Source organism: Catharus ustulatus, chromosome 1 (assembly GCF_009819885.2).
Source record: "Catharus ustulatus isolate bCatUst1 chromosome 1, bCatUst1.pri.v2, whole genome shotgun sequence".
In the NCBI taxonomy this organism is placed as follows: domain Eukaryota; kingdom Metazoa; phylum Chordata; class Aves; order Passeriformes; family Turdidae; genus Catharus; species Catharus ustulatus.
The window spans coordinates 48,611,008-48,637,755 of record NC_046221.1 but is presented as its reverse complement, the minus strand read 5'-3'; the positions used below and the strand labels follow the sequence as shown (position 1 = coordinate 48,637,755).

At 37.2% G+C, this 26,748-nt stretch overlaps 1 protein-coding gene across 2 annotated transcripts in view; it reads left to right on the top strand.

Moving 5' to 3' along the window:
* Window positions 1-26,748, top strand: part of DPY19L1 (dpy-19 like C-mannosyltransferase 1) — a 52,592-nt gene that overhangs the window by 5,793 nt on the left and 20,051 nt on the right. For both annotated transcript variants that reach the window (XM_033058622.2, XM_033058630.2), the window contains exons 3-13: window positions 2,132-2,156; window positions 2,675-2,762; window positions 4,470-4,607; window positions 9,440-9,560; window positions 11,106-11,199; window positions 14,179-14,236; window positions 18,388-18,479; window positions 19,891-19,990; window positions 21,351-21,428; window positions 23,000-23,086; window positions 25,105-25,164. In XM_033058622.2, coding sequence (XP_032914513.1) covers window positions 2,132-2,156; window positions 2,675-2,762; window positions 4,470-4,607; window positions 9,440-9,560; window positions 11,106-11,199; window positions 14,179-14,236; window positions 18,388-18,479; window positions 19,891-19,990; window positions 21,351-21,428; window positions 23,000-23,086; window positions 25,105-25,164 — 941 coding nt within the window. The remainder of the gene's footprint in view (window positions 1-2,131; window positions 2,157-2,674; window positions 2,763-4,469; window positions 4,608-9,439; window positions 9,561-11,105; window positions 11,200-14,178; window positions 14,237-18,387; window positions 18,480-19,890; window positions 19,991-21,350; window positions 21,429-22,999; window positions 23,087-25,104; window positions 25,165-26,748) is intronic.

Sequence of the window (26,748 nt, the reverse complement as noted above, 5' to 3'; positions counted from 1 at the left end):
GATGGAAGTAGAGCTGTAAAACTCTGAGGAAAGTTTCAGTGTAGTGTAGTACCACCTGACCTGCTGTGCAAAGCGTTTAGCATGAGGTAAATGTTGTTAATTGTACCAGCAGCTGGTTTATAGATTTTTTGTAGGTAATTTTTTTTGTGTGTTTTTCTATTTTTGTGGTGGTAATTTGTTGCATGCAAAACTTGTAAATTGTAAAATTAAGTTAAAATGTAACACACTACAGTTAGGAACCTTGTTGTGACCATGATAACAAGTACTGTCAGCAGCAGCAGCACTTCCAGCCTCTGTGTTAGAGGAATATGTGGAAATATATATATTGGGCATATATACTGGGGCATGAAGTGTATATTAAGTCCACTCCCATTCCACATAAATTTAGTGGGTTTGCAAAGGTGTTATTCTTTCTCTTATCCCTGCTGCTTTCCAGAAACAGACAACCTTGTAACATGCAGCCTGAACAAATCTACATTCACTAACTCTCAGACTATATTCTGCATCAGCATGCAGGCATTGCTGTGTGTTTTACCAATGTCCAAGCAACTTGACTCACTCCATGTCTTCAGAGGCAACAACAGTGTCCAGGTGCTAAAACGAGGGAAGGTGCGTGCCAGTCAGCACCCTGGTGTCCAAGCAGGGAGGGTGGTTGTCCTTTCACTTACTCTTTGCTCCATAGAACTTATGTGAATAAGAGGGTTCTTCATTAAGGATTTTCATGGATTAAAGACAATTAGTCTGCCAGATCTTTCTATGGCAGAAAGCCTAGAGGACAACTGAGACACCTCCAGTCTGGGAGGAGCACTGTGGTCCCTTTAAATGCCTTCCTATTATCCTCACCCATGACCTTTGCTTTATGACCTTTGCTTCCATGGTAAGCTGCATTTGTTGTTAGCACTGCCCAAGCAAAATGGAGCGGCTCTTGCTCTCTCTGGATCTTGTCATGGTCAGAGTCCTAGACTGTTAACCCACCACTTTATCAGTATTTGTCTCTTCGCTTTGTCCCTCATATTGCCTCCTGTGTTCTGTACCTAATGGCAACAGTACAGATAGTCTTCAAATGGACAAATGGAACCTATTTGTGTGCAGAGTCTATCACTTTTCAGCAATTACAGTCTCAATTAGATTTGTGTTGGTTGTCACAGTCCATTTGGATTGCTCATATTTACAAGCAGAATATGCTCTGTAAATTAAGATTTATTTTATGAGTCCATTAGGAAAGAAAAAAAAAACTAACATGACAAACAAGGGCCAGTCCACTTTGTACCGGCTAGTCTAAAATAGAAATTCACTAAATCATCATTTAAGGCATAAGGTTCTGAACTCACAAGTTCTCTAGTTCACAGCTTAACTTGAAACTTCTAACTTGTGCACCTCTCAGCAAAATAATTACCTTGATGATGTTGGTAGTGTTCATCCTTCCTTTTTCAGCATGATGCTGTATCACTTGTATCACACCAAGAAGCATTAAAGCCGCAGGAGTCCAGGTGCTGTTGGATCTGCTTCAGAAAGTTTTTGGCTAAGCTGATTTCCTTTTACCTTAAAGCTTGAAATTTTGGTCTGTAGTGTTTCCATGAGTTAGCAGATTTTGAAGAAGCTGCCAGACAAACAATACACCAGGAGATTTAGGAGATGGCTGCAGGAGACAGCAGGCTGCTGGTGATAATGGCTGCAGAGTGACCTTAAGCCCTTTCAGACCGCCAGGTCCTGCCTGTTGGTTGTCCTTGCTTTGTCCTAGCAGTGCCGCTTGTAGTGTGCTTCGGGCCTTTTAGCGTGAGATAGTGAAAATATGAGCAGGAGTTGACTAAAGTCACAGTAGGCATAATAAAAATTCTAAAAGTATTTATGCTTATTAAAAATAATGTTTGTAATTCAGTTTTGTTGTTGATAACTGAAATGTGTGCATTTGGTGCTGGTGGGTCAGCTTGAATGATGCAAGATGTAGGTGGAAATGTTGCCTAGTGCTGAATACCACAGAAAATTTTCAAAGATCTGGCTCTGGATGTTAATTCAGATGTTCCTATTCTTCTGTTCTCTGAAGTAGTACTGCAATTACTGCAGTGAACATGGTTTCATGTTCAGTTACTTAAATATTTGAGTAACTTTGCACCTTTTGTTTGCTTTGCAGCTGTTTTTGCAGGAGTTCTACATTGGTAAGGTTAAATTTATTGCTTCAGAGTAATATGGTATTTTAAAATAATAAAAAATATAATTTTTAGTTCTTTTTAGAGAGGGTATTGGGGTAATTTATGTTTAGAACTTTCCTCTCAAGACTAAATTGTCTTTGAGCTGAATAATTCTGTTCTTGTGAAGCTGACATGAAACATGCTTAAGCCTATTCAGAGAAGAGTGAAGCCTGCTTTTCAAGTGAAAAATTGCTGCTTAATCCTTAAGTGTATGCACTTAAAATACATTACAGTTTTATATATAATATATAGTGTTATAGTATTATTACTACTCCTGTAATAGAATTTAATAAATACTCTGTGTTCATACATTTTCAATTTAAAATTATCTGAATAGATTAGGATATTGATATAATATATGAGTAAACTACAATAGCAGTTTGGAAGTAAACTTCTGGTATTCATTGAATGTTCTTTGGTATGTATGACTTAGTAAATATTCTAAACTTCTTTATTCCATTTTAATTGTTACTATTTTTTGGCAGGTGTCACATAACAACTCTTTTTGAAAATGACCGTCATTTTTCTCACCTGTCAACACTAGAAAGAGAAATGGCTTTTCGTACGGAAATGGTTAGATTATGTTTCAGTATTTGGAAAACTTTTGTCTGTAATCTGACCCTGGGCTTTCCAAAATTTCTGAATGCATTCTGCATAAATATACATATTGATTTCTTATAACTGCTGTGCATAACAATTTTACATGCAGGGTATTTGTGTGACTTGATCCTTATGAATGTATCACTTCACAGTTCACCTAAAGTATTATCTAAAAGTATGGTTCTGGAGGACCTAAAATACAAAACTGCAAGTACCTTATACCTTGTTTTTGGTTGTAGTCTTCTTATGCAGCCTTTTTTTTCCTAAATATTTTGTCAATTAATATACAGTAAATTCACGAATACAAGCCGCACTGAGTATAAGCCGCATCTCTGGGTGTTGGCTAATATTTCGGTTTTTGTCCATAGATAAGCCGCACCCGAATATAAGCCGCTCTGTCGTTCGCAGCGAGGACCCGCGTGCAATTAGTAACAGAACCGCGGGAGGGCGGGGTTTACTGGCTGAGCTAAGGCTGTGCAGGCTCGGCCCGCTAGGGGCCGCTGACGGGGCCAGGTCGCCCAGCCCGGTGCTGCTGGTCGGGGCCGGCCGCCGCTGCCGCTGGGCTCGGTCACCCCGGGTCGGCGCTGCCCCGCGGTGGCAGGCAGGGACGGAGCTTCCCCCGCTCCTACGGCAGCAGCGGTGGGCAAGGACGGAGCTTTCCTGCGCCCGTGGCGCCGGCGGCGGGCGCGGACAAAGCACCCCACCTCCTCCCCGGGCCGCGGCAATGGCTGCGCAGGGCTCCCGTCGGCTCCCCAAGACGCGGCAATGGCGGCGCGCGCTTCCACCCGCCTCCCCGGGCCACAGCAATGGCTGCGCGGGGCTCCCGTCGGCTCCCCGAGCCGCGGCAATGGCGGCGCGCACTTCCCCCCCCCTCCCCGGGCTGCAGCAATGGCGGCGCGCACTTCCCGCCCCCCCCTGAGCCGCGGCAACAGCGGCGCGCCTTCCCCCGTTGGCTCCCCGGGCCGCGGCAATGGCGGCGCCCCCCCCCCTCCCCCCGGTCGGCTCCCCGGGCCGCGGCAACGGCGGCGCCCCCCCGCGTCCTCCCCGAACAGCGGCAATGGCGGCGCCCCCCCCCCCCCCCTCCCCTGGGCTGCGGCAGAGGAGGGAAGAAGAGAGCTCTCCCGCCTCTCTCCCCGCCCCCCGTGCTGCCTGCAGGGAGCCAGGGCAACACGGTAACACTGTAACAATTGCGAAATGCCGGCTTTTACTGGCAGGTGCTTGGCTCGGCACTCTGGCTGGCACGTCTGGGGTTGTAAATGTCAGAAAATTATTCACATATTAGCCGCCCCTGACTATTAGCCGCACTTCCGGGTTTCTACCAAAATTTTTGTCAAATTGCTGCGGCTTGTATTCGTGAAATTACTGTATGTTGGCATACACACACACACAACCCCCTTTTGTCTGCTTTTATTTTGAGAACTGTGAAACGCTTTTTAATGCATAGTTACCAGCCCAAATGAGAGATTGCTAGGTGTGCTATGGAACAAAGTGGAAGGAAACCCACATTGCTTGTTTCGGTGGCAGTAATAGAAGAGATTTGAAAAACTGGGTAGTCATCTTCAGTAAGCCTGTCCTGTTTGTTGCGTTACAAAATTTGTTTTAAAATGAAGCTTGTATGTAGTGGTTCCTGAAGCAGAAATGACATCTCTAATTGTAAATAATAATTCTGTTCTCCTGTAGGGTCTTTATTATTCCTATTTCAAGATCATTATTGAGGCACCATCATTTTGGAGTGGAGTATGCGCAATTATGAATGACAAACTAACTGAATATCCTTTAGTGATTAACACCTTACAAAGGTTCAATCTTTACCCAGAGGTGAGCTATTTTTAAAATATAATACCTTCTGCAAATCTTTGGTTCTTTTAGCTTTGACAACAAATTTTTAAGAAAAATTACTCTGGAAAATGCGGTTGTAAAGATACAGTGACTAATGAAGTGTTGCTTAAATGCTGTATTTCAGTTCTAGATTTCAAATGTGTAAGTTAATTCATACATTGTGATAAATTTTCAAAGTTCAAGTATTTTCAATCAAGAGTGAAAGCTTTCTATATGTTTCTTATATTTCTTCTTTTGTGCCCAAAAGTTCCAGACCAATTCTATACTTCTTGCCTTTTTTTGTTCTTTTCCCTGAAAGCAAGTAGGTTACTGATCTTATGTACTTATGTACAGGAAATAAGAAGTATGAGATATCAGTAGCATGTGAAAATAATGACTGCAGTGATACAGATTGCAAGAGGTTATTTTGTTTTCCATTTTGTGTAGGACACAGAAAACTGACAGAACTAAGCACTTCACTGTTCATAGTGGCTGTGAAATCTATGGGTGGTAATAGTTTCTTAGATGTTGCAGAGGAAATTCCTCTGTGGAGGATTGACTGCTGTTGCTTTGTACATACTTAATGTTGGACTTGTTACCTGTTTAGGTCACCTTCCTACTCTGCTTTTTTGTCAGTAAAAAGGACATGTGTTTAAAGTAATGTTGAGGTTTCTGTCTTTTAAGATTTTGCCATTGTGTCTCAAACATTTTGAAAAGGGAAGATTCCTTTGGTTAATGTCCATTTCTGTAATATCATGTGCCAGCAGCAGTTAATTTTTATGAGAACCAACTAATAATGGCTGTGATTGTTAGGTACTAACTTTTATGCTCGTTCTCCTGCTCTGTTGGAGCAGAGCTGCTTTCAGGATCTGTGTGTGTAAGAGTTCTTGGAGTTCTTGGTGTGCATGTATTTGAACAAGTTGCATGTAGTGGTTTCATTTGCTTCTTAAGTCCTTGCTCTGGAAGAACTAAATGCTATGTAGATTAGCACTTTTTGTTGTCCTCTCACTTGATTAGAGTTTGCTTGGAATTTTTTTTCTAACTCCAGAGGGCTTGCAATTCAGTTCTAGAAATCATTTGAATACTTAAGAGTTACTTAGTTTAGCTGAGAAAGATTTGTTGACTTCAGCTGTAGTCTGACTTTCGAAAATCAAAGGTTTCTGGTCAAATGAACTTGTTCTTAAAGAATCATTGGTATCATCCTAAAAGATGACTTAGTAAATTAGATGATGAAATCAAAACAAGAACAATCAGGTGTAGTGGTTGATACTCTGTAAGAGCACTAGGTTGATTGCAATGCAAATTGTGTAGCTTTGTCTGTTCATTCAGTTTTCTAGGATTATACTGGCTCGCAAAAATTGGTGATAAGGTATGAATTCATTTATCTTTTCTGTGCATGTGTGGGCATGCAAAGCAGACAAATAGTCTCTTCTCCTTTCAGTCATTTACTGCTTAATGTCTAGCCTTCCTATAAATAATGCTTTGGGGGTTTTGTTAGTATATATATTGAGTACTCCTGTTTCCACATAACTGTATTTATAAAACTGTCAGTAGGTGGGACTTGACATTTGAAATACATTGTCCAAATTTATAGAATTTTCTTATGATTATAATGGGGCTGGGTGGTGAGAAGATGCTTGTGGATTTATTTGCTGGCAGTAAAATTTTTCCTTCAGATGCTCAGTATCCAGTCATGCTTCCTGAAAGTGTTTAATTTCCTCTTTGATATTTTGGGGTCTTTCCAGTTCCTTCAGCCCATTAGTAGCACTAAGGCTAAATTCTAATAAAGTGTTTGTTTGTTTAGTGGATATTAAAACTAAATTCATCAAAATCAATCTGTAAATCCTATTGCTAAATAGGATGTTAAATAAATTAAGATAAACGAAACAATTCACTTGCATGTACAGCCAGTTCTAGCATTAAAAACATTTAAAAAAGTAAAATGAGTCTGTAACAATCAATACATAATTTATGTAAATTATACATATAAGCAGTAAAAAAACTATTAAAAGCAGCAAGGTATTTCTTGTAGCTGTACAGTGTTATAATCCAAATAAAGTTATTTTACAAGTATTTGCTCCATAGTCAGGTTGTTCTAGTAATTGTGGTGTTTTCATTTCGATGAAAAATGGCAGAGATAACGTGTTCATTTCTGTGGTGGAGAGATAATGTGTTAAGTTTGCTCTCTTGATGTTCATTGTTGTGGAACAGTTGATATTTTTGTGTGCGGTGGTGATAATGAAAATGTGAGTTGAAATGAGGAGTGCGTTGCAAAGATCCATGTAGTTGGCTTTAAAGTGCATACTCAAAGGCAGCTAGTGAAAGGGCTTGACTTTTCTCCGTGTTCGTTTACAGCAAAGGACTGGCCTTTTCCACAGAGCTCTCCTGGGTCTAAAAGCTAGGCTTTTGTTTTCTGGGTTCTATGTTTACTGCCTTGTCTGATAGAGAACAGTAGAAATTCCAGAAGTATCACTGCTCCAACTGACCTAGCAATTTTGTACTACTTACTGATTTACTTCAATTTTTATACTTTACTGTTTCATGTAAAGTATCTTTTGGCAAAAAAAATGTTTTTTTTTTTTTTACATGAAGTACCTAGCCTGATACCTTTTTAGGGAGTATTCTCTTGTAAAATCTGCAGCAGACAGACACTTGTGGCATTAAATGGGTAACTTGATGAATTAATAATTGGGTTGTTTTTGGTTTTTTTGGTGCAACATTGGTTTGGCAAGAATGCTTATATGCTTGGGTAATGTCAGCTTCAGGGCTAGTGATGCAAATATGCCATACAGGTATACCTAAAAAAGCACAATCAGGTGATAAGAAGAAAGACACTGATTTGGTTCTATGCCTATTGATGTCTGTCTAGAGATGGGGCAGGTGTCTGGTTCATGTATGCATGCGTGCACTGCCAGAGGCACTAAGGCACAGATGTTTAGAAAGCTTCCAGGAATTTAGGATACTGTACTTAGTAAGGCACAATGTTGAGGCACGAAATCTAGGTCTAGGAGATGTAGTCATATTTTAAATATACAGGATTTACATTGTGAGGGTATGAAGGCCACAGATTAAGTGAACCATGATGATTGAAGCCTTGGTATTAAAAATTAATGAATTTTAGAATCCCAGAACAACTGAGGTTGGACGGGCTGTCTGAAGGTTGTCTAGTCTCAACACTGCTTAAACCAGGGTGAAGTAGAGCAGATTGCTCAGGGTCATCTCCAGTTTCAATTTGAATGTACTCCATTTATGTGCAGGTTGCTAGTGTTTGACCACTCCCAAATTTAAAGTTTTTTTCCTGTATACAAGCGGATTTTCCTGTATTTGCATTTGTGCTCATTGTCTTATTAACCAAAAAGAGTCTGTCTAAGTCATCTTTATTCTATGTCCTTCTTGTCTTGGGCAGCCCAGAACTGGGCTCAGCACTGCATATACAGTCTTAACAGTCCTGAGTAGAGGGGAAGAGTCTCCTTTCTTGTCCTGGTGATGTACAACTGATGATATATTTGTCTTTTTTGCCTCAGGGGCTTGTTACTGGCTCAAGTATAAATTGTCCACCAGGACTTGCAGGTCCTTTTCATCAAAACTGCTTTCTAGGTGATCAGCTTCCAACATCACTGGTGCATGGTGGTGTTCATCCCCAGTGCAGGACTTTGCATTTCCCCATTGGGAAGATTCCTTTTGGCCCATTTTATCAGGAGTTTCAGATTCCTGATGTCCCTCCGAATGGCAGCACAAGGATCAGTCACTCCTTCCAGTGTTTATCCTGCAGACTTGCATAGGATGTTCCCTTGTACCATTATCTATTGACACTAGATTAAAAAAATATCCACAACTGTCTGTTTATCTAGACAGTCATCCCAGAATATGTTATAAAACCAGGCAGGTGTGATTTAACTTTGTAAATTCATGCTGATTGCTTTAAATCACCTTTTTGTCCTTTGTATCTTTGGAAGTGGTTTCCAGGAGGATTTACTCTATCACATTCTCACACGTATTGTTTGTTTTTCGTTCTTGCTCTTCATGAAGTTACATAAAGAGTTTTATTAATTGTATGGGGAATGAGAAGAGAGAACTATCTTTCTTACATATATTCTCTGTGACGCGGGGCAGAGGTAGTGGTGAAACACATTGTATGTCTGGGAACCCCTGGGTTATAACTTTAAAAGCAACTCAAGTGGAATGGCCACATTACTCATTTATGAACTCTATAAAGTTAGTTATGTCCTGACAGAGTACCCTGGTAATGTTATTAACTAATAACTTTGCTGAGAGATGTATATAAAGTACTGATGTTTTCTGTGTCACGTGTTGAGATTTAATTGAGTTGTTATAAGAACAACCTTTGCACGGAAAATGGAAATACTCTCTTACATTGCACCTGGAAGCCCTTCGTAATACATGCTTAAAATTAACCTATCAAAATTTAACAGACTAAAAATCCTGAAGATTTGGTACACTAACATGCTTGTGAGGTAGAAAAAAATTGACTTGAATGGGTTAAATTTGGTCAACTATGCTCTGTCAACAGTGTCTGTGATTTTAATATCTGATAAATGAAAATACTCAAATGAGGAACCTTCCAGACAATATGTAGGGATTTTTTTTCTGAATATAACAGATTGATGCATGAAATGATTTCTGTTATAAAGCATCTAAATATCAATAGGTATAATTTCAGTCTATTAATGAACAGTTGGCCTCTAGAAAATTGTCATCAAAAGTGCTAAATTGCTAGAATAAATCCTGAGTTTGAAAATTATCCTGGATGAGGACCAGCTGTCGTGAGAGGTTACTCTGGGCAGAAATTTCTAATTCTGTTTTCCCCCTAGGTGGTCCTTGCCAGCTGGTATCGCATGTATACTACCATTATGGATTTCCTTGGTATACCAACAAAGACATGTTGGACTGTAAACAGAGGAAAAGGGCTTAGTCCTGTTGAAAGCTGTGAAGGTAAATGCTGGTTTATCATGATTTCTCCTTGGACGCGTACAATGGTGTCTGTATGTATTTCAGAAATAATAAATATTCCTGTGTTACCAAGGGTGAAAAAATGTGGGTTTTGCTTATTAGATAAGTCCTCCTGCCTAGATTAAATTCCTATCCTGAGCTTCAAAACTTCAGTTATGTTCTGAGCTTTCATAATGTTGGATTGTTACAAAGAGTAAGATGTCCTAAATGTAATTTGAAACCTACTGTACATTATTTTTGTAAATTCTGAAGGATCCTAAATGCATTCTAAGTTCCTACATTTCAAAGTTTCCTTCCTCAATTTTGGAGATTTTTTAGAGAAATCTTGCTTAGTGATGCTGAGAAAAATCATCTCGTGAGCTACTATGCAGCATAAGAATTTCAACCTTATACCTTGATTTTAACACCAAAGTAAGGACACTGCCACTTCCCCCCGCCCCCACATTTGAAATAATGACTTGTCTCAGGTAGGTATTAGACAATCAAAATACCTTACCAAGAAGTGCTTTGGAGGTGTTCTACAGTCAGTTTAAGCTGAATAATCAATGATAGTTTGTGAAGTTGTTTTATTTTATCATTTTGAATGCCTTTGTGTGATGACGGGGTAGTATTTTTCCTTTGCACAAAGGCTGTAAGAACTTTGGAGCTTGAATGGTTCACTTTCTCTGATTTTGCAAGAAACAATAAACAGTGTAAAACTTTTCATTCCTGTTTTCCGTAAAAACAAAACTAACAGAAAAACCAACAGAAGCACCAACTATTCAGACTACTCTGTTTGGTGAGTGTATCATCATCTTACTTTAGAAAACTGTTTTGCTGTGTTTTCAGCAGTGGAGAATAATCAGTTCTGCAAATGAAACTATGAAGTTTTGCTGCCCTTCACTTTAATGAATAAGGCTTTTTATGCTGTATTGCTGAAATGATTAGAGCCACAAGGGTTTAAAGAAATAGTGGAAAAGAGAATAACAGCAGAAGAGTGAGCGCAGAAGCGTCTGTTAATGAATAATTTGAAAGACTTGCATTACTGGAAAATACCTTGGCTTATAATGAAACAAAGAAGGCAAAGAACAATGTGTGTGCTATGTTTAAAGATGGATTTACTCCTGCAAGAGATGGGAAGTGAGAGTCTAGGATTAACAAACCTGTTCGAAAATGCTCTGTGAAGTCAAAATGTAGCCTAGAGAATATTCTTAGCAGTACTTCTACCTTCTAAACTTCACAGGTTTTTCTGTGCAGTTAATGCATCCCTCTTGGCCTATTCTGTCACTGACTGCCCCGATGTTATGTCTACCTCTACTCTTCCTGGTTTTTTTTCAAAGCAATGGTCTCCTGATTGAATCTTCACAATAGTCATAATGATACCTACTTCTTTTTTAATTGTCTCTTTCTGTAGATACACTGAGATATTGTACTGATAGTTTATATATAATAAAGATATATTAAGATGGTATATTGAATGTGTAGTTCTTTATAACCAATATGGCCTTTCTTCTATATTTGTCAACATATATTAACTTTTTTTGTTAGGGTTGGGAGACCCTGCTTCCTTTTATGTTGCTGTGATTTTTCTGTTGAATGGATTCATGATGTCACTGTTCTTCATATATGGTACATACCTCAGGTAAGTCAGTTGAGACTGGGCTATATAGTTGGTATAAGCTGTCAACTATTAGACAAAAACTGAAAAAGTGAATGTAAAAATGTTTTTATGTGATATTGATTATTTGTTTGTACAGCAATGGTGCTTTTTTTTACATCTATGTTGTCACTAAAAATTACTGAAGTAGAGAATATTTTTGCTTAAAATAATGATGCTGAAAAAAATTTGTGAAAATGTCATTGAGGTGGTATCTCATTCATATCACGTGGTTGTGGATAAAACTAGATGCTATATGTGTTTTAAATGGCTTTTGACACATTTCTGCTCTCAAAATTATCACTATAACTAATTTTTAAATGCAGGTTGGATGACAGTGTACTTTTAACGAAGATTGGTATTTTCACAGTGCTTTGCTTCAAGTCACATTTACATGTATTTCCATTTTAACTTAACTGAGAAGGCAAAATATTTTTTGACATAATGCATTCTTTTGGACAAATTGTTTGCACTTCCCTTTTTCTATAAATTTGTGTTTTCAGTATCTGTCCTTACATTTAAGGAACTGTAATATACTTTCATACAAAAATAGATTCCACATTCAACAGAAAAACAGAAGTGGAAATATATTTTGTTTACATCTATTTTCATGTGTTGGTTTTGCCAAAAAGTGAAAGGCAGCTATATTTTCCTCTGAGAGATGTGATTAGTTTTCCCCCTCATTAATTTTCTGGCTTCATTGTCATGGGTTTTCTTCTTTTTCTCTCTCAAGCATGTGCTGATAGTTAAAATAAGGAATAGCCCAGGGCACATACTGTCAGCAAAAACAGGAAGTTACCTAGTGTATTTTTTGAGGAAGTAAGTAAACTTTGAATATGTGTGTCATTAACTTGTAATATTTCTCTTAAGGGAGTTATACAGAAATTTGTATTTTATATTTAATGTCATTGAAAAATCAGTGAGCTCTTAATTTCTCAGTACTTTCTTTAGAAAGCATAGACCTTGAATTTTGTTTCTGGTTTGGGGGTATTTTTTGGCAAATTTTTGTTTTGTTTCTGAGGATAGCATTTTTAATGTTAAGCACCTTCTTTTTGTCATTTTGCATTTTAGTATTGAGGCTTTTCAAATTTATGTAAGGTTGAGTAAGGTTGAGTTTTAGGTGCAAGAAGGATCTGAGAGCATTTGAAGGGGTTTTTTTTTGTTGACTTTTTTTTGGTGAGGGGTTGATTTTTTCCTTCTTGTTTTTGTTTGGTTTGGGTTTTTTTTAAAAGAATCTTAACAGCTGGCTGCTGCTTTTGTTTAGTACCAAAAATGGAATCATCTGTCATTGAGAGTAGTTATGAACTTGTGTGTACAAAAATGTTCTTTGCTTTATATTACATAACCTGAGTACAGTAATTTCATTATTATAAGCCACACTGAATATAAGCTGCACTTCCAGGTGCCAGCAACTTTTTGTTCTTTGTCTATATATAAGCCGCACCTAATTATAAGCTGCACTGTTACAGTACAGAGTGTAATAAAAGGTATCTATTCCATCACCATCTGTTGAGGATGGGGGCAGTGATCCTTATCTCAACGGCAGAATGGGCCATCCATTGAAACCAGGTGGGGCATTGTTCTTTATCTTTTCACAACCCATCCTTCCTCCAGCGAGCCATTTTCTGCCAATGGCCCATTGAGTCCCACTGTGTGACTGATAAAATTACTTCATCCCATTGGAAGTTGCTCCAGCCAGGGGGAAGAGCCCAACATTTCTTACCAAGATAAAAACAGAGGTTTTGGGACACTAAGGGAGCCCCTTTCTCCTCTGGACTCCAGAGGAAAACTGGATTTCTCCACATGACCACTGGACCTCCGGAGGGAAAATGCACCTTCTGCAGAGCACTGCTTCAACTGAATCACATTTGTCACTGCAGGAGGATGCAGCCACCATTTAATGGGACTGCTACCAACACTCTGCCTGACGGAGTGTCAGGTTGTACTCTGACTTTGTCAGGGTTTGGAGTTTGTTTCTTTGTAGTACTATATTTCTATTTTAATTTCCCTAGTAAAGAACTGTTATTCCTAATTCCCATATTTTTGCCTGAAAACCTCTTGATTTCAAAATTCTAATAATTTGGAGGGAGGGGGTTTACATTCTCCATTTCAAAGAGAAGCTCCTGCCTTTCTTAGCAGACACCTGTCCTCCAAACTAAAACAGCAACTTTTTGTTCTTTGTCTGTATTATAAGCTGCACTTCGGGTTCGGACCAAAATTTTAGTCAAAATGGTGTGGCTTATAATCGTGAAATTACTGTAATTACAAATCTGTTCAAATAGGAGCCTTATCTATTGCTCTTTTGAAATGGGAAAAATATAAGTAATATCTTTGGGTTTACTTTTGTTATTTATTCAATGGTGAATTTGATTTTTATGGAAATGTAAAAAATACTTAGGTAAAAGACTTTAAAAACTTCCTCCTGTTAACATTACAGTATTTCACATAAAAATTAAATTGTATCTTGCATTGACTATATATGACTTAATTTTTAAGTATATTTTTTGAATGTGCTTGATTTGATTACCCTAAATTAATCTTTAGATCCAGACTGGAATTTTTTGTTGGGTGATTAGGCATGCAGATTCTGAAATTTACTGCTCAACGTCTTAGGGTAGAAGTACTGCATTTATATTGTCTGGTTTTTAAAGGCACTAGATGTAATGATCTAAACTGAAATTTGTGAGCAGTGGAATAACTGTTTTCCAAGTTATTAACATTAAAATTGGTGTTCTGTGGAAAAGAATCTATGTATGAAGGACAGGTTTGCCCTGAAATAAACACTGTCTGACTAACTAGTATTTTAATATTGTGTGTACTGTGTTGATTGCCTTCCCTTGATGCTTGAAAGCTTTCCTCCCTTTTCCCCAATAAACTTACCAGTACACAAGTACTTCTTCACATTTTTTAAGCAACATTGACCATCATAAGTTTCTGTTGTACCTATTTTTCTTATTTTCACAGTGGGAGTCGTCTAGGAGGCCTTGTTACCGTGTTGTGCTTCTTTTTCAATCATGGAGAGGTAAGTTTCCTCTCCCACAACTCCTTTTTAAAAAATTATTATTGAAGTTTAAGCTAATTCTGATTTCATTAAATGTAATGATGTTGCTAATTTATTTGAGATTGAATGTAAAAACTTAAATTCAATTAAAATAAGACAATTAAAAGCAAAATAGATTATGACTGGAAAATACATAGCACAGTCCAATGTCACTTTAGTGTGTAAAATAAAAAATCAGAAAAGAAACATATTGTAAACTGGTCCTGAAAATGAAACTTAATAGCACAATGACTTAGTTTAAAAACATCAGAATACTCTATTTTTGTTCCCTTACCACACATAACTGGGTTACATATACTGTATGAGTAAGCTTCAGAAGCTTCTTTAAATTACTTGTTATTTTACTGGAAATTCATCAATACAAAGAAAAGTGCAAAGAAACCTTTGCATTACTTATGTACTATACTCAGGATACACAGAACTGAGAAATAGTGTATGTGTATAAAGGATTCCAGTGCTAAACTTAAATAAGCTGCATTGCAGGAAAGAAGAAGAAAAGAAACCATCACTTAAAGCATCTCCTAGTTTTACCAGTTAATACTGTTCATGTTATTTTTTCATATTTTGGAAGAAAAATCATAGCTTTCATTCTGATTTCCTTGGGCTATTTTGTTGGGTTTTTTTCCTTAGTGCGCATTTTATGAATGGAAATTTGTAAAGATCATCTAAATGGAATCTAACTACCTTATAATTTAGTTTAGGGTTGAATTTATATTTTCTTATTTTATTGAGCTGAACTTAGAGAACACTGAGTTGTAAGAGCATGTATTGTACATCATAGAATTAGAGATGCTTCCATTCACAGTAAGCTTTGACAGTTTTGTAAAAAAATCTATGTGATGAAATAGCTATTTTATTTTCATTTGAAATGTCTTTTCTTTAAATATCCCACATGCATGGGGATATTTAAAGAATTTAAGAATTTAAACATTAAAACATTGTCACCCATGCATATTGAACTGACTGGTTGAGAACAGGTAAACATTAGAGTTGCTAAACTTTTTTTTTGTGCTCTGCAAGTGTAAATACAGTATTTTATGTGGATTTCTATTCTTAATGGCATCCTGAAGTGGCATGATGTTTCATCCTTTGCTAATGAATACTAATGGAATAGGGACTGTTTTGCCAAGTCTGTGAAGGTGTAAGTGTAGCTTTGGAAAGAAATACGTCGAAAACTTTAAGGTAGTGGTGTCAAAAAACCACTTATTTCACTGTGGTACAGTGCTGTTCTATCCATAGATGATTGTAGGAGAGTTTCTTTCTCTCTGTGAAAGACTTTACTTGGGGAAAAAGCACAGATACTGTATTTTGGAGAATGGTGTGAAATCAGATTTACATACCTCTACACAGATGTAATCTGCCCTTAGGGCTTAAGGAAGGTGACTGATTCAGGCTCAACTGTATGGATTTCTGGAGAACAGTAGAAAATACTTGCAGAGGTGCAGCGTTGGATCTCAGCTGGCACTTTGGGTTTGGATCGTAGTTGAGTGAAGTATCTCAGACTTATTTGATAATTTTGTGTGTGCAGTTAAAGTAGTTATTTACAGGTACACAGGGGGTCTCTCCTCACTGGGTCTCTGTTGAATCCCATGTTGTGGGTGTGCCTGTGTGTGTGAAAGAAATGCCCAGTTCTTCAGTACGCTTATGATTATGTGCAAATCATCCTGTGTGGGTCGACTGTGTACAGTCAAGCTAGACCAGCTGCTAAAAATTTCCTTTCCTATTTGGGAAGAATAGAACTTAGCTACACAAGTAAGCCTGATCTGCAAGCCTTGGTATCTCAGCTCTAATGCTGTGCAGAAGCAGTATGTAAAAACGCTCTCTGGCTTTGAGCTAGTGACCTAGGGCTGTATGTTTTCGTTTGTGCTGTGCTACTGTGTTTTAATGATTTCAAACTTAGACAAATCTGATTTTTCTACCTGCAGCAGAGTGAACTTACAGCCTTGAAAATCATCCGCATTTTATTGAGTGTAGTGTTACATTCCAAATATAGAAAAGTAGCATAGCCCATGTTTGTCAATTCACTTGTAGTGTAATGCTTCCTTTTTATGATTGTATATGCTCATCATTTTTTTCCTCTTACCTTCTTCAGTATCATAAGATTTGGTAAACCAGGTGTTGCTGTAGTCTGGAGAAATATTCAAAATTACTACACTGCTTTAGAATAATCAGATTATATTAATTAGATTATTGATTATTAAAAACATTAAGTCGTCACATCTGTGCAGTCAGCTGAGGACAGTACAATAATACATGTATTTATGAAAGGCTTATTTTAATGATTATTGATGCAACTTTTACAAAGAGTGTTCTAGACATCGGGGACTGTGATTCATGTGATGGGTTTCTGTATTTTGCTTTAATTTTACACTATTAATTTAGCATACAGTAATTTCATGACTGTAAGGTGCACTGGATTATAAGGTGCACCTCCGGGAGTCAGCAAATTTCGCAGTTTTGTACATTATATAAGGTGCACCTGACTATAAGGCGCATCTTTTTTTTTTTTTTTGCAGTGAGGAGCTGTGCCGCGCGCAACAAAGTAACAAATTACTGGCAGGTGCTCAATTTGCAAACATTTTTCACAGATCGGTGTAGCCTTTAAATGCAGCCCCAGGCGCCCTCCCCATGCTGCGGGCCCCGATACTCCTGCCCGCCCCCAACGCCGGCTGGCACGGCTCGCAGCTCCCGGCTGCCAGCGCGCGGCCGCGGCGGGTCCCGGCGTCCCCCCGACCGGTGGCCGTGCCACTTTTCCCCGCTTCTCCCCGGCCGGTGGCTGCGCCACTTTCCCCTGGCCGGTGGCCGCGCTGCGTCCCGGCGTCCCCCTGCCTGGCAGCCACACCGGGTCCTGGCTTCCCCCGCCCGGCGGCCGCGGCTCTCGTGGTTCCCAGCTTCCCCTGCACGGCCGCAGCTCCTCTGGGTCCCAGCTTGGCTCGCAGCTCTCACTTCTGGGTTGGCAAATTTCAGAACGTTGTCCATATATAAGGCACATCTGGATTATAAGGTGCACTTCCAGGTTCGGGCCAAAATTTTAGTCAAAAGGGTGTGCCTTATAGTCGTGAAATTACTGTACTTGGGAAATAGCAAGACAATAACCAAGGAGTTACATAGTGTTGATTTTTGTGACTTGTGTGATAAAATGATATTTTAAAAAATGGTTTAAAGATTCTAGGAAACAAATGAAAAGGACCATCCTTGTAACAGTATCCTATGAGCTTTTCATAGATTCATTATGGTCCATGTTAAGATGAATTATATTTTTCTTCTATTTCTAATTTTTAATCCAAATCTCTTGATAGCAAATTTGAACCTGTTTTTTGTATGTCAAAGTACTCCTGTTAAGTTGTATTTGTTCTTTTTCTATGGTCAATGCAAGCACTTTGTAAAGAACTGAATATAAACATTGGAGACAACAGCTGTAGCTGAGCCATTTGCTATGAGGCCATTATTTATTTGTCATGAACCCCATTAATTAAGAAATTAATGAAAAAAAACTATTCAGTTGACTTCACTGTATTATGCTTTGCTCTATTTGGGTTAAAGAGTGAAATACATAAATTATGTATAAGTAGTACAGGGTCTGTATGAACTTAATTTCATAAGTTTAGTATACTGGCCTGTTTTGGAGGGCTGCTTTGATTTTATACTTTATGCTGTTACTGATAGAAATGTGAAGTGCTTATAATCTGAAGAACTCTAACATAATGAGGAATATATTGGTTTATCCTTCAGATTTATTTCCCCACACAAGTCACTGCATAAATTTGAGAATGATTTACCTGGAAGAGCTGGTAATATCAGCAGAATCAGGAACAAGTAGCTGCTGTCCTTTTTTACTCTGAATATTCTCTAGCTGTCACATTTCATTTTGAATGAGCAATGATCTATTTTAATTAAACGGTGTATGTTAGGCCCCAAGTGTCAAAGCCACTTCCTTTTCCTTCCTCTTTTTTGCTTCCTGGCTTGTCTTTTAAACTTTCTGACTAAAACCTCATATAGCTTGGTTTTTGCTTTATTGGAGTATCTGTCGTCATTCATTTTGAAATACAAATGTGTGGTTTTATCTAAATGTATCAGTCAATGTTACCAGTTAACCCAGTTCTTATTTTTAGTGCACTCGTGTCATGTGGACTCCACCTCTTCGTGAAAGTTTCTCATACCCCTTCCTTGTGATGCAGATGTTGCTTTTGACCTATATTCTCAGGTACCTTTCAATTTATACTAGGTGTTTACAATACTTTAAAAAAATTGAATGTCATTGAACATTTATTTAAGTGTCTTTATTTAAATATTAATTTCAATGCCTCCATGTGCCATAACAATGGTATTATTAACAGAGAAACTTTCCTGTGGCTGTTACATTGCAGACGCTGCACCAGTAGAACTGCAGTCATATTACTCACTTATTAAAAGGAAAACTTTGCAACTTGAAGACATGATTAACATAAAAATCAGAATTACTGTGTTGGCAAATGCATATCTAAAGTAAAAATCAGAATTTTTGGTTGATGTCCCTTCCTTCCAATGAGAAACAAGCTCATACTTCATCAATTGGTTTTGTCCCTCTTGGAGAGTGGTATGTTGGCTGCACATAGTAAGCCTATGCTTTGCAACAGAGGATGCTATAGGCACCCAAAGGTAGTATGTTCTTGCAGTTTTCTATGACTAATTAACTAGTCTCATTAACTAGTTCAACAATTTAGAGCAGTCTAATTACATTAATGCAGGGATGTTCTTGAGTTAATTAGCCCTGCTTTTCCATTATTATTTCTGGCTTGCAACATGATTATGTTACTGTCCTGCCTCTGTTTTAGAAAACTAGCATGGCCATTCATACTTAAAGGCTTCTCCAGCAATTCCATTGCATCAGATTTACAATGTATTTATGATTTAGCTGAACTTAGTACTTATAACTACCAATTTTTCTTTATTAGGTCATACTAATTTGTACTTGCTGAAGTATAAAGCAAAAGTATTTCATGCTTGTCACTAATTTGTGTTGTTTATATGAGGAAAAGATATGTGCTCTCTAGAATTTAGTGAAATTTGAAACACAACATGTTTTGGAATTGAACTTGAATCAAATACAGGATTAAATATTTTAAATAGCATTTATTTCAGGACATGGAGAATAGACTGAGGTTTCAGTTGCAGATGAGTTTCATGAATTTGTCATGAAATATCACTCGGGATTGCTAGCAGAAAGTTGCAGAAACTAGATATGGAAAAAATGTGTGAGAGAGGAGTTAAATCACTTTCAAATGCAGACCATTCTGAAACAATTGTGATTTCAGCTGAAATGGAAGTGGTTGTCACAAGAAGGTGAAGCACTTGCAAATGGCATACTTTGGCCTGCTCTATTGTGTACTGCCAGGAGAAGACTTGTTTTGTAGTCAGTGACTCATCAAAGAGTTAAGGAATGTTTAACATCAGAGCGGCTGTCATGAAAACTCAAGGAAAAAAAAGATTAAATTTACTTGAACTGTGTTATTTGTGGTTGATCTATCTTCCAAGGTAACTGTGTTTTTATTGCATTTTCTGTTGTACTTTTCAATTATATGCAAACACTTGTGTAATTTTACTTACTGATACCTATTCTGTCTCTTTTTCCCAAGGATTCCGAGTATTAATACAGGAAGCTTGATTGCACTGTGTGTTTCTAATATCTTTTTCATGCTTCCCTGGCAGTTTGCTCAGTTTGTTCTTCTAACTCAGGTAAGCCCATATCTACCTCTAAACAGCCTCTTTGTCTAACCTGGAGAAACTGACTGCTTTGTATAGACAGCCATTGAATTTACAACTATACTCGCACTTTCGTTTGAGCCAGATTTGATTCTTTCTGTCAGGAAAGATTCTCACCATTTATCACATCAATATTTTTCTAGTCTTGAGTTTAAAAATTGACCATTTACATCACTTAGCATTCTGTCTCCTAAAATTATTTACTTTTCCCATAATAAGCAGCCTCTAGCCTGAGATCGGTTCATTAGAACAAGAAAAAAAATTTGTATTTTGAAGCACAAAAATAAATGTATTGATCTTGCATCTCTTCAGGCTGTTATAATTTTCTAAATGTACCAGTGTTTGCATGGCATGTAATATTTGGCATGATTTTGCATGATTTCCTATGTAATTTTGATAAGTCTGTGAGTAGTGCTGTAGTCTGAGATTTTGGGTAGTTAAGATAACTGTAGTTAGCCTTGAAATCTAGTGAATGCTGATTAGAACAGTAGAATACTGTCATACAGCAACTTTTTTAGTGTTTGAGTTGGTTGAAATGTAGCCTGGTGCTGCAATCAATCTGTCTCCAGACCTTTTCACTTTTCTGCCTTATTTGAAGCAGATGTTGCCTGGTTTGAGTTGATAGCTTTAAACAATCAATTTAAACTGTGGTATGCAAGTTTTCTAACTGCATAAGAGGAAACCAATAAATTCTGTAAAATACTGAGAGAAAATTGTCACTATAACCTGTTTAAAATGCTGAGCCTGAAATTTGAAAATTCAGGATCACTTCATAATTTTACTAATTTCCCATACAACTTTTAAGGGGCTGTCTAATCAATGAGTCAAAAAGTCTTATTTTCTTCAGTGGCAAATTGTGGATGTTTCCATACTTTGCTGAAAAATTTAAATTCTTTTGTGGTTTTGACGGATATATTTTGGCTTTTTGGTTTTGGTTGGTTTGGGAATTTTTGTTTGTTGGGTTTTTTTCCCCATTTTTATTTGATTTGGTTTATTTTGTTTGGGTTTTTGCTTGTCTGGTTTGGGGTATTTTGTGTTCATTTTTTTTTTTAATTTTGTTTTAAATTTAAAGGTGAAAGGTAATGTGTTAGTGCTGTATTTTGGTGACTTGCATTTTTATAAAGTTGAATACCTATTTCTTAAGTATTCAACTATATTTGATAATTCTTATTTAGAGCACAACGGGGTTTTTGAAAGAAATAATTATGAAATGCCTAAGTACCTAGCAAAAAGTAGCAATAAAAATTAATGATTGTTTGAATAATCTTTTCTTTTGCATGAAGGCATACACCAGTGCAAATTGTTTTAACTTCCCTTTCACTTTTGATTTTAGATAGCTTCATTATTTGCAGTGTGTATTATGGGTTATATTGACTCCAGCAAATTACAGAAGATACTATCTGCTCATATGGTAATACTTTTATTTAAAAAACCTTAAATCCTCTCAAACAGGTCAAAGCATGAAAAGAGACCATTTGTCTGAAGTGTTTTCCGTAGTTGCACAAAGGTTGAAAACTTGCATTGATAAGGGAGGGAGGGGTCTGGATTGGAACTAAAATTGGGTTTTGAAAACTGTTGTAGTCTTGACCATGCAAAGATCTTGTGGTTTAACTATTTGAGGAGATATTTAGAAAGGAGAACAAGAAAATAAATGGTGAAGTTGAAAACCAAATTTTCTTTTTTTTCAAAATTGGATGAGAAAGTGAAGAAAGAAGGTAAATGATAAGTAAAAGATGTGTAAGTTTCTGCATAATATCTGATTTTCATTTTTGAAGTTGAGATAATGATCAAGTTTTGCTTTTTGAAGTGAGGTTAAAGTTCTAAATGTAAAGGAAGAGGTAGACAATTTTTTTAAGAAATGTGATGATGTTTAAAAATACTTTTTTTTTTTGCTAAAATTGTGCTATGCTTAGTCAGTGGGCAAAAAGAGAATATTTCCCCAGAAAAGAAACTGAATTATATTTTATATGTTTTCAAGCATTTTTTTAAAATACTATAAATGATAAACTAGAGGCAGTGGTGTGTTCTGTGCAACTCATTTCTTATATAAAGCAGGTTTGTTTGGTAGTTTTTTGACAGAACCAGGGTGACATACTTAAGCTTTCTAGCTTATGTCAGTAGCTATATCATAATTTAGGTGCTGAAGTGCCATAAATAGCCTATTTTCAGACAGATAAACAGTCATGTTATATTACAGAGATAGATTAGTGAGACTGGGTAAACTGCCAGTCTGTTTTGTGGTGTTTTCAATTTTTGCCTCCTTCCTACCCTCCTCCTTCCGTGGAAAATGAAAGTCTTAACTATGTGAAGGGGGAAGTAGAAAAGTCTGCAAATTACTGTTATTTTTCCTTATTCCTGTGTATAAAAGAAGACAGCTTGCTTATTGATTTTTGCCCTCCAAGTTGGAAAATATAATTCGGATTTTTTTTCTGTTAAAAAAGAGAGCGCAGGAGATAAGGATAGTGGATAAAAGTTGTATTTCAGCCTTGACTTTCAAATTTATATAATTAGGTGCATATGATCAAGTCAGAGTTCTGCTTCCTTGACTTTGATGATGATGGTATTTTAAATATCTGTTTGTCAGTTAGGAAGAAAGAAGACATCAAACATTCTATATTTTTTTTTTGTCCAGAATTCTAAAAGGTAACAAACAGGATGGCGAGAACTCATACAGTAATTTAGAAAAAAATTAGTATTTTAGAAATAACTTCAGAAATGTAGCTAATGTATTACAGAAATTTATGCTATGACCAGGATTTGTTCTTGCATACTTTTAATACATAAAAACAGTAATCTATACTTGGCTACCAGCTGTGCCATTAACTCCTTACAATCAGTGTTTTCAGAACAAATCTGCAAGTGTGACTATCAGGTTTGCATTTTGCTGTAAAGTAGGTATTTTTAAATTTAAAGCTGTTAACAGATTAGGTAATCTTTACCTTTTCTGTTTTAAATTGAATAACTTTTATTTTCTTCTTTCAGGTATCTCTTCTGGTGTGTTTTATTCTGATGTTTGGTAATTCAATGTTACTGACATCATATTATGCTGCATCTTTAGTAGTTATCTCGGTAGGTTCTTAGGAAGAATCATATGCTGTGCTAAGGCTGCAGTGCTGTACTGTTGTATATGTTTTGATGTAAAATGTGAAACTACTGCATTACCAGACAGATGAGAAACCTTTCACATGAGAACAGAATTAGACCATAAAGATATCTGGTGAAAGGGTAAATATTAATTCAAGAAATCATGATTTACACCAAAGCCTCTTTGTAAGAGAAATTTAGTTAAGACTCAGCTCTTCTGCTTTTACAGTGCTCTTCTTTTAATAAAAATGTAAAATATACCATGTATGTAATTTTGACTAGAGTGGCTGTAAAACAAGAACATGAGCAAGGAGGAACTTCATTTAAATGCTTGTTATTGATAGTAAATCTTCTAGTGCAGAACAAATGACTAAACCATATATAACAGTGGTTTAAGACTGAAACTGCTATATCATACCACTGTGTTAGCAAAATTATTCACTGAAGATTCATCATCTCACCATTCATTATCTTGATTTTTCTTTAAATAGGAAAAAAAAAACCCAACCTCTTTCAGTTTGTGTACAGTAATTTCACGATTATAAGCCGCATGATTTTGACTAAAATTTTGTTCCCAACCCAGAAATGCGGCTTACACTTAGGAGTGGCCAATATATGAAAAAAGTTCAGAAATTTCCAAACCCGAAAGTGCCAGCCAGGGTGCTGAGCTGAGCACCTGCCAGTAAAACTCGGGATTGCGCGATTGTTACAAATTGGTTACTCTGTTGTGCAGTGGGTGGAGGTGGGGGGCAGCGCTGGGTGGGGGGGGGGGGGGGAGGCAGGGACTCCCTCCTGCTGGCCCAGGGGGGAGGTGGGAGGCTCCCTCCTGCTGGCCCCGCGGCCCAGGGGGAAGGCAGGGGGGCTCCGTGCCCACCTCCCACTGGCGGCCGGGTCCCTGGGCCACCTGGCCCCATCAGCAGCCCCGAGCGGGCCGAGCCCGCCTGGCCCCAAGCTGAACCAAAAAACCCCGCAGTCCTGTGATTCTGTTACTAATTGGCAACTTTGTTGCATGTGGGTCCTCGTGGCAAATGACAGTGTGGCTTATAATCAGGTGTGGTTTATATATGGACAGAGGCCTAAAGGTTGCCGACACCCGGAGCTGCAGCTTATAATCAGGTGCGGCTTGTAATCGTGAAATTACTGTAGTTCCTCTTAAAGGATTTATGTATGTAAGAATTAGGAGATGAAGTGTTGTGAGCAGATCCTATTTAGCTTGCTGCAAATCATCTTAATTTTTGATTCTTTTTTCTTCTTTGTCTCTTTGTATTTTGTCAATCACTGAGAGTGTGGCAATTCCTCATGTACATTAGCAGTAAACTGCCTTGGCTGCGTATTTGCTGTAGTGTAGTTGGCTCATTATGAATCTATTCTCATTTCTTGTAGTAGCTTTTGTCATTATATATTAAGTACAAATTGAGTTGAGTTCTCAACCTTCTGAGTTCCTTGCCTGTTTTCTGCTTTTAAAAAAGTATTTGTTGTTTGTGTGCTATTTGGGTGCTTATATTGGCCTCAGTCTCACATATGGACTGGATTTCTGGAAGCTTTTAATTATATTGTTCATCAAATTAGCCTAAAATGCGTCTTCCTTGTTTCATAAAATGATCATATTGTGAAACAGAAAAGAGTGACTCCTACCGCCTTCCATGCTCTGTTGCCTTACTTAAAAATTGTTTGTATTATGCTGCCAGTAATTTATTTATTGCTTCAGTCTTTTGTCATTCACAGAAGCAGACAGATCTCAGTTTCCCATTGGTTTTGATTTAAAGAAGCTTGAACTGAATAATACAGACTGTCCTTACTCGTTCAGGAGAAAAGTAGTCTTCCATTGCTTGTACTCATACTATATATATTAGTATCTCAGGTTGTACTAATTATGAAAGATTTTTTAATAAATAAATATGTGATGCAATAGGCTTACCGAAAGGAAAAACCTCTCATTCAGGGTACTGAAATAGCTTGATGTTATTACATTACCTGAAAATATGCATTAATTTTTTTTTTAGGGAATTCTTGAATGGAGTCCAAAAGTCTTGAAAAGGCGCAAAAGAGAAGTCTGTGTATGGGTATGTGTATTCATATATTTTGAATTTCAGAGAAAAACTATGACTTTTTTGGGTTTTTTTTAATCAACTACAGAAATAGCTTCTGGTTTTATTTCTAATAATTGAAAATCAAGGAATATAGCTGAACTACTGTCTTTAATAAATTGTCAATGTTCCCAGCAATTAATCTTAAACTCCTGAAGAAATAAAGAAGCATAAACATGCATTTACATCAAAAAGCTGAAATAGCCTTTCAATGGCAACATGTTTAATTTTAAATTGCCAACTTTTCATGTTTACAAAACTTAAGATCTGTATGGAAATCCTTTTAAAGTAAAGGTCAATTTAGAAAAGGCAAGTAAAATGCTAACAGTATTCCAGAAATGGAAATTAAGGTACTGCATTAGATACTCACTAACATGTGGGAATCTATATAATTTGTAAGGATATTTTTGTGACAGCAGCAAACACCTTAAAATTATGTAGGGAAGCAAGTCAAACACTGTAGGGTGTGTGGGTGAGGCTGGACGGTAGTAGAAGTCGTGTCCAAACAGGGAGAAGACTCCCAAAACCATTATGAATAAAATACAACACTGTAGAGAACATGAGAAGTGACTTGCTTAAGATGTAACATTAATATGTAAAAACACCTGAAATGGGAGCCTACCAAGACTTACGCCTAACTTAAGGCATTTGTATTAAATGAAGGGTAAGCTGTTAGCAAAACCGTATGAAATTCATACAGTTACTATACAGGAATTAGAATAAGAAGGAATTAAAATATTTATAGCAAACTTCATGTATACATGCCTGACCTGTAGTACCACGGAAAACCAGAGTGTAGGCAAATTTCATGTCAGTTTTCTAAAATGGAGATCCAAGACACTTGTGAAACAGCAAACTAATAAATTTTGTAAAAGAATAAGAACTTGTATGATGAGGAAATTGTTTAGCTGTACGTATGTGCAGCATAATGAGAGACAGTGCAGCCTTTGTGGAATGAAGTCATGCCTTGCAAAAGTGTTTGATTCCTCTGAAGGATATAAATAAGGGTGTGTGGGTGAATGTAATGTACATAAATTTCAGGAACTTTCTGAAGAAGTTGTCTAACTGGAACTGTAGAAAAAATTTAACTCCATGAAATAAGGTATGAATATTAGAAGGTCAGAAAGAAAGGGTGGGATTAAATGGTTAGTTTTGAAAAGACCACCTCGACCCTAAAAGCGTGTATAAAATAATTGATCCCAAATAAGGTGCTACCATTCAGCAGGGAAATCTCAGTATTCCTACGCAAAGGTCTCTAAAACACCAATTCATTAGTAAGCAGGCACAAAGAAGGAAAATACTTGATGGAAATCACAGAGAAGGACCTGCAGAGAAAGCAGAATTTTTAAAAAATTTTGTAAATTCATATGTAACATTGTAAATACTGCATGTAGTCCCACTCAGTGTATCTTACCTAAAAAAAAACCTAAAAAACTAGAATGCTTTCCCCCAAAACTATTACCTTTAGGTAGAGTATGAAGATAATTATTGCCATAATTTCACGAGTATAAGGCGCACTGGATTATAAGCTGCTCTTCCGGGTGCCGGCAACTTTCCGTT